The sequence below is a fragment of the Haematobia irritans genome, chromosome 2, assembly GCF_050003625.1.
Source record: "Haematobia irritans isolate KBUSLIRL chromosome 2, ASM5000362v1, whole genome shotgun sequence".
Classification (NCBI taxonomy): Eukaryota; Metazoa; Arthropoda; class Insecta; order Diptera; family Muscidae; genus Haematobia; species Haematobia irritans.
In genome coordinates this window covers 221,634,956-221,643,760 of record NC_134398.1, presented here as the reverse complement: position 1 = coordinate 221,643,760, position 8,805 = coordinate 221,634,956, and the positions used below count along the sequence as shown (strand labels likewise).

Genomic DNA, 8,805 nt, shown 5'->3' with positions numbered 1-8,805 from the left:
TCATAAAATTATACATATTTGTTGTAGATTTCATTATAACTTGATAGGGAATATCCCGAAGCAAGTTTTGTCAAAGTTTATATTCCTTAAAATGGATTATTAAAGAAAAGTAACCGTGAAAAAATGACGATTTTAGCGGCTAAACTCGAACTTAATACCCACCTATACATAAGAAAGTAATGCAAACGTTGTCCTGGCAAAAATTTTCTTGTCGTTGGATGCTGTGAATAATTGAAATTTTACGGAAAACATTTTAAAAACTTTCTGTCTTTCACATACTTTACTCTATTACATTTCTCACTTTACTCTATTACAGGTGACGCCATTGTCGATAATGGGTGCTCAACCAGCTGTTCATTATTGTCGTTTACCAACACTATGGAACAAAAAACGTTATCCAGCACTAAATAACATATGCGAGAGCATTTTGGAGTTTGTTTATAAAATACAATACAATACAAATTATAAAAGATGTAAGTTTTTGTAAATACTATTTGTTTATAATAAAATAATTTCATGTTTCGCTAGGGCCGACTATTGGGTTTCGAATGAACGTAAATATTGTGAATTTTGTAAGTGCTGGATAAGTGATAACAAAGCGGTAAGTTGGCGATTTGTTGTTTTCCTGGAAGACATTTTTAGTGTATCACCTTTATTACCAAAGATCCTATTTATTTCAGAGCATATCATTCCATGAAAATGGCAAACGTCACAAACTTAATGTGGCCAAACGTATTACGGATATTAGCCGTAACAGCGAAAAGGCCGAACAAGAAAAAAGAAAAATGGATTTGGAGATACGTAAAATGGAAGAAGCCGCAATGCGTTCATATGCCATGGATATACATAGTCGAGGAGATTTAACAGCAAAATCTATTAATGCTGTAATGACAGCAGGTGTGGGACCTTCAACATCTACCAATGATGTTAAAATGGATGCCAGCAAATACCGGCAACAGGATCCCTTGCGTTTGGCTGGCCCTTCGGACGACGAAGAAGATGGTCCCAGAGTCTCGGTGGGGGCACAAAAAGTCGATCACAGTGCCGTGCCTAATGCCTCATTATGGGTGGAAGGTAAAAACGATGACGGCTATTCATATTATTGGAATGTCAAAACAAATGAAAGTGTTTGGGAACCTCCCAAAGAGGGATATTTGTCGTGGGAAGAATATCAACGTATAAATGATATAGCCGTGAAGCAACAAGAGATACAACAAGCTGAAGAAGCTAAAAAGTTTCGTGAAAATGTCAATGAAGAAGTGGCCCGCTATAATCGTGAAAAACTGAAAGCCTATAAAAGGCCACCAACAGTAGAGGAACAAAAAGCCGACAAAGAACTTAAACAAAGTTTCAAGACAGAAGAGGAAGCAAAGGCTCCCGTAATGGGTCAATGGCAAGTTGTGGAAACTAAGTAAGTTTATAGATGGAAATATTTGAAGATAATTGTAAAAATATTCACATAAATTTTTTGTGTAGACCTCCTCCTGTTCCTGTCGATTTGGAATTACCTGAAATCAATAGTCATTATGTGGCTCCCGTAGTTTCGGATATTCCTTATGAACCACCTGTAAAACGATTTAAAGAGAAGACAATAACCAATTTAGATCCTGAAGTTGCCAGTGGGACATCCACATCGTTTAAGAAAAGAAAATTTGCTGCCAAAGGAAATGCACGAAAACGTTTAGATGATGATTAGTTTGTGATAGTCATTTTTTATCTTTTGTATAAGCAAGTCTATAAGGTAATTTGAAAAAAAAAAAAAAACATATAGATCCTAAAATATAGGTTTTGTAGAACAATTTACAAAATAATTAAAAAAACACAACCCGTGATGAAATTTTATTTCAAATTGTAGTACGGCATTTATTGCGAAATTAATATGGACATGTTTTATAATGTTTAGACCCACGTTTAATCTACGTTTTCGTTTTATATTAATATTCGAAACTTTTGTTGTAATATCGCTAAAACATTTCTAGAAAATTGTTGGAAGTGTTTTTACACATAAACATCCGAATTTTCAAAATTATGCATATACTATAGAACCGAAAATCTTATTTTCGTCTAATCCACATATAGCAACAAAATGTGATCATTCGAGCAATCAACATTTGATCTCTTGGAAAATATATTTATTATACCCTGCGCCACACTGTGACGTGCCAAATTTGGTCGGTTCAGATTTAGATATAGTTCCCATATATATGTTTTTCCGATTTCGACAAAAATGGTCAAAATACCAACATTTTCCTTGTAAAATCGCCACTGCTTAGTCGAAAAGTTGTAAAAATGACTCTAATTTTCCTAAATTTCTAATACATATATATCGAGCGATAAATCATAAATAAACTTTTGCGAAGTTTCCTTAAAATTGCTTCAGATTTAAATGTTTCCCATATTTATACCCTGCGCCACACTGTGGAACAGGGTATTATAAGTTAGTGCATATGTTTGCAACACCCAGAAGGAGACGAGATAGACACATGGTGTCTTTGGCAATAATGCTCAGGGTGGGTCCCTGAGTCGATCTAGCCATGTCCGTTTGTCTGTCTGTGAACTCATTTTTGTGATGAAAGTCTAGATCGCAGTTTTAGTCCAATCGACTTCAAACTTGGCACAAGTTTCTGTTTTGGGTCAGAATAGCACCCTATTTATTTTGGAAGAAATAGGTACAGATTTAGATATAGCTCCCATATATATTTTTCGCCCGATATGCACTTATATGGACCCAGAAGCCAGAGTTTTACCCTGACTTGCTTGAAATTTTGCACAAACATAACACTTGGTCGTATAGTCAAGTGTGCAAAATTTGATTGAAATCGGTTCAGATTTAGATATAGTTCCCACATATATCTTTCGCCCGATATGGACTTATATGGCCCCAGAAGCGAGAGTTTTACCCCAATTTGGTTGAAATTTTGCACTAGGAGTACAATTAGTAGTGTAGTCAAGTGTGCCAAATTTTATTGAAATCGGTTCAGATTTAGATATAGCTCCCATATATAGCTTTCGCCCGATTTACACTCATATGACCACAGAGGCCAATTTTTTGCTCCGATTTAATTGAAATTTTGCACAGGGAGTAAAATTAGCATTGTATCTATGCGTGCCAAATTTGTTGAAATCGGTTCAGATTTAGATATAGCTCCCATATATATGTTTTTCCGATTTCGACAAAAATGGTCAAAATACCAACATTTTCCTTGTAAAATCGCCACTGCTTAGTCGAAAAGTTGTAAAAATGACTCTAATTTTCCTAAACTTCTAATACATATATATCGAGCGATAAATTATAAATAAACTTTTGCGAAGTTTCCTTAAAATTGCTTCAGATTTAAATGTTTCCCATATTTTTTTACTAAAATTGTGTTCCACCCTAGTGCATTAGCCGACTTTAATTTTGAGTCTATAGATTTTGTAGAAGTCTATGGAATTCTGTCCAGATCGAGAGATATTTAAATGTATGTATTTGGGACAAACCTTTATATATAGCCCCCAACACATTTGACGGATGTGATATGGTATCGAAAATTTAGATCTACAAAGTGGTGCAGGGTATAATATAGTCGGCCCCGCCCGACTCTAGACTTTCCTTACTTGTTTTTTACTAACATTGTGTTCCAGCCGACTTAAATTTTTATAAATATTGTAGAATCTGACAAATTTTGTCCAGATCTGGTCAGATTTAAATATAAATGTGTATGGGAACATAAACCTTTATATATAGCAGCCAACACATTGCATATGCTATCGAGAATGTGCATATACAAAGTGGTGCAGGGTATAATATAGTCGGCACCGCCCGACTTTAGACTTTCTTTACTTGTTTGAATTTTCTTATTGTACAAATCGACTTTTTAAGTTAGACAAAATAGATTCATCGAATTTTTAAGTTGGGCAAACTCGACCTAAGACCCTAGAATTTAAATTTTGAGGCTTAAAAAGTGATACGTTTGCTGATAAAGGGTGATTCTTTTGAGGTTAGGATTTTCATGCATTAGTATTTGACAGATCACGTGGGATTTCAGACATGGTGTCAAAGAGAAAGATGCTCAGTATGCTTTGACATTTCATCATGAATAGACTTACGATCTGCCACAACGTCGAATTTTCAGTGAATGGGCCCTAGAAAAGTTGGCAGAAAATCCGCTTTTTTATCGACAAATTTTGTTCAGCGATGAGGCTCATTTCTGGTTGAATGGCTACGTAAATAAGCAAAATTGCCGCATTTGGAGTGAAGAGCAACCAGAAGCCGTTCAAGAACTGCCCATGCATCCCGAAAAATGCACTGTTTGGTGTGGTTTGTACGCTGGTGGAATCATTGGACCGTATTTTTTCAAATATGCTGTTGGACGCAACGTTACGGTGAATGGCGATCGCTATCGTTCGATGCTAACAAACTTTTTGTTGCCAAAAATGGAAGAACTGAACTTGGTTGACATGTGGTTTCAACAAGATGGCGCTACATGCCACACAGCTCGCGATTCTATGGCCATTTTGAGGGAAAACTTCGGAGAACAATTCATCTCAAGAAATGGACCGGTAAGTTGGCCACCAAGATCATGCGATTTGACGCCTTTAGACTATTTTTTGTGGGGCTACGTCAAGTCTAAAGTCTACAGAAATAAGCCAGCAACTATTCCAGCTTTGGAAGACAACATTTCCGAAGAAATTCGGGCTATTCCGGCCGAAATGCTCGAAAAAGTTGCCCAAAATTGGACTTTCCGAATGGACCACCTAAGACACAGCCGCGGTCAACATTTAAATGAAATTATCTTCAAAAAGTAAATGTCATGGACCAATCTAACGTTTCAAATAAAGAACCGATGAGATTTTGCAAATTTTATGCGTTTTTTTAAAAAAAAAGTTATCAAGCTCTTAACAAATCACCCTTTACATGTAAAAGGACCGAATCCTTTAAAGTAAACCTATAGTTCAACTTCAAAATAAGCATGAGTTTCGGTCATGTATATGCGATGTATGTTTGCCCAAATTTGTCGTATGTTTAATCGTTCTCTTTTTTTAATTTTGTTGGAAAACCCGACCTTAGTTCCAACCTTAAAGACACTTTTGGACTGGGCATAAAAATATCCCCCCATCATCAAACAAAGAAAAAACTTTGTGGCCTTAGATATAGTCGATTATTCGGTTCTGATAATGAAATGTTGAATTGAACAAGTCTCGATTAGTCGATTTGTATATTACAAAGGAGACTACATCAACTCGATGTAGTAATTTTGTCGTCTTTGGAAAACAATTTGAAAAGTTCAAATAAATTTCATACACTTTCATTCGCATCAAAAATTCAGTAAGTCGCGTAGTTGTAGGTCGAAGATCAATTTAATTCATAAAAGTCTCTTAATCGAAATCCAAAAACTGAACTCTTTCTTTATGGACTATAAACTATGGATCGATAAGTTCCATCTCCGGTATTTCCATTCGGATTAAAACAGGGCCTAATCAATAGTGACTATATGTTTAAAATTTGTAAATCTTTTTTTTTTTCAATTTATTAATTCATCTTTTTTATACCCACCACCATAGAATGGTGACGGGGGTATAATAAGTTTGTCATTCCGTTTGTAACACATCGAAATATCGATTTCCGACTATATAAAGTATATATATTCTTGATCAGGGAGAAATTCTAAGACTATATAACGATGTCCGTCCGTCTGTCTGTTGTAATCACGCTACAGTCTTCAATAATGAAGCAATCGTGCTGAAATTTTGCACAAACTCGTCTTTTGTCTGCAGGCAGGTCAAGTTCGAAGATGGGCTATATCGGTCCAGGTTTTGATATAGTCCCCATATAAACCGATCTCCCGATTTGGGGTCTTGGGCTTATAGAAATCGTAGTTTTTATCCAATTTGCCTGAAATTTACAATCTAGAGGTATTTTATGACCATAAAGAGGTGTACCAAAAATGGTGAGTATCGGTCCATGTTTTGGTATAGCCCCCATATAGACCGGTCTCCCGATTTTACTTCATGGGCTTATAGAAACCGCAGTTTTTATTCAATTTACCTGAAATTGGAAATCTAGAGGTATTGTAGGACCACATAGACATGTGTCAAAAATTGTAAGTATCGGTCCATATTTTGGTATAGCCCCCATATAGACCGATCTCCCGATTTTACTTCTTGGGCTTATAGAAACCGCAGTTTTTATTCAATTTACCTGAAATTGGAAATCTAGAGGTATTGTAGGACCACAAATACGTGTGCCAAAACTTGTGAGTATCGGTCCATGTTTTGGTATGGTCCCCATATAAAACGACCTCCCGATTTGGGGTCTTGGGCTTATAGAAACCGTAGTTTTTATCCAATTTGTCTGAAATTGGAAATCTAGAGGTATTTTAGGACCATAAAGAGGTGTGCCGAAAATGGTGAGTATCGGTCCATATTTTGGTATAGCCCCCATATAGACCGATTTCCCGATTTTACTTTTTAGGCTTCTAGAATCCGAAGTTTTTATCCTATTTGCCTGAAATTGGAAATCTTGAGGTATTTTCGGGTCATAAAGAGGTGTGCCGAAAACGGTGAGTATCGGTCCATATTTTAGTATAGTCCCCATAAGAACGATCTCCCGATTTAACTCCTTGGGTTTCTAGAAACCGTAGTTTTTATCTGATTTTGAAATTGTAAATATTCTGGTATTTTAGGCTCACAAAAACGTGTATCGGATTAAGTTTTTATCGGTCCATTTGGCAATGCCTCCATATATACCGACTTCACTTCTTGAGGGTGTAGAAGGCGCACTGATCATGAAAATTGCTTGAAACTTAATGTAAAATTTCCAGATTTTACTTCTACAGATTTAAGATTTCAAATCAAGACGTTATTTTATAATTTTCTTGCACACTTACAAGAGATGTTAATGATTCCTCTAAAACTCAAACAAAAATGGTTCTTATAAATCCCATTAGCGTAGCTAGACAATTTTCCTAGGGGGGGGGCTATAGCCCCCCTAGCTAAAACTTTATAGACTGAACTTATAGGTTCAACTAATGTTTTATTTCATAAAATTTAATAAAAAATAGACATCAAAATAACTCGAGAATCAATTTATAATAAAGCAACTAAAAGTACCCTACGGGAAATTGGTGCAAATTGTGAAATAAAATTTAGTGAAATAAAATTATAAGAATAACCTTTTGTTCGATATATTTCAAATTTTTTTTTTCATTTCGGGTTCGATTAGGAGCCCAAATTGAAAGAGATTTCTAAGAGTTTGTCCGAGACTGGTTCCTGAGGACCTGTTTATGGGTTGCTCCTGCTAAATTGTTCCAGAATATGTCCTTTGGGGTGAGTCCAAGACGCGTCCTAAAATGTAAGTTTACTCCGTCAATAACAAACCCATGTAAAGGTGGACGGTCCCTTCCATACGTTTTGATCAGAACTGGGACTGGTCCATACACACCAGGGACTAGTCCTGTACCAGTTCTGTGGTTGATCCATTTCCCGTAGGGTAGTTCCACACTTTTCCCAGCAAAAAATTGGGAGTTGTTCTAAAGGCACAACTTTGAAAGCACTTCCAAAAATGTCCTCACAAAGAAGTTAACTATTTTAACTACACAGAAAGTTTTTTTACTTCATTTTTTTATATTTTAATGCGTAATTTTTTGTTTTCTTTTTTCAAATAGTTTAAAAAAAGAGTAAAAGAGTAAGTAAGAGTGTACCACTTCCAGACCCAAAAAGAACATTTTCATTTCTTTTTGGCGACGCTTTTTTGCAGCATTATTAAGATATTAATTTATGAAAGAATAGTTCTAATATCAATTACTATTTTTTATTCAACTAAATCATAAGTTCAACCACAGCATTATTTCATAAATATCAGACTTCTACCACAACCCAAGTAATTCGATTGTGCATGAAAGTCTTTAGTGGAACTTTGTGCGTTGTACGAGTATATACTTGCTTAATTTTTATAAAAATGTAAAATCGTAAATAGGTTTTCAAATTCTGGGGGGGGGGCTAAAATTTTTCTGGGGGGTCTAAGCCCCCTCCCCAGAGGCCTTCCTACGCTTATGATAAATCCAGAATCCGATATAGGCCTCATAGGTGAAATCTTTAAATTTATCTTCGGGAAGTGTCCTCAAGTCCTCAAGCCCTCCTGAAATTTAAAAGGAAACCCTAATATTTGGTTCATGTTGGTGGGTATTTAAGATTCGGCCCGGCCGAACTTAGTGCTGTATATACTTGTTTATTTATATTTTTATTTTTATATGATATCTATATACATTTTTCGGACATTATACTAGATATTACAACAAATGAGATCAATTTTTGTGATGTTTACTTTTCAATGAACATTTCAAAGGGTGAAATAGGTTCAACCCCTTTCTATAAAATCTTGCATTAATCCAGTCCAATTTTTATTTGTTTTTAATTGTATTAAAATATTATGCAAAATCACTTCTCTATAACTTTTTATGTGTCGTTGTTAATGTCTTTTTTGTTAAGCAAATTTCGTTTCTTTCTAATACCCTTTAACATTTTTTATGACAATGACATTGTCAAATACATAAATTTATTTTTCTGTGAAATTAAAAATAATTTCGTTATTAAAATATTTTTAAAAAAAAAATTCGTTAATACCACGAAACGTAATATTTCACAGAAAACTTCTTATGTAGGCTTATTTCATTTTATATTTTCAAATAAAACCCAGGCCATTAATGTCTTGTCCAGAATCATAACCACATCTTCTACCTCGTACAAAATTTAATTGTTGTTTACTTTTTTTCACCACATTTCATATATAAAAATGCGGTATTTTTTTTTAATACAATGAAAGTT

The 8,805-nt window shown here is 34.9% G+C and overlaps 1 protein-coding gene across 1 annotated transcript; it reads left to right on the top strand.

Annotated features, from left to right (window-relative positions):
* Positions 1–374: 374 nt before the first annotated feature.
* On the top strand, positions 375–1,825 carry LOC142227146 (uncharacterized). Its single transcript, XM_075297516.1, has 4 exons — positions 375–473; positions 529–601; positions 681–1,411; positions 1,477–1,825. Coding segments are annotated over exons 1-4 (1,026 nt in total). The 5' UTR covers positions 375–471; the 3' UTR covers positions 1,697–1,825.
* The last annotated feature ends 6,980 nt before the right edge of the window (positions 1,826–8,805 follow it).

Bases quoted from the DNA above. Each gene is read 5' to 3' on its own strand.
- LOC142227146 (XM_075297516.1), top strand. The intron at 602-680 runs GTAAGTTGGCGA...TATTTATTTCAG, and splicing joins GGATAAGTGATAACAAAGCG to AGCATATCATTCCATGAAAA. The intron at 1,412-1,476 runs GTAAGTTTATAG...TTTTTTGTGTAG, and splicing joins TGGCAAGTTGTGGAAACTAA to ACCTCCTCCTGTTCCTGTCG.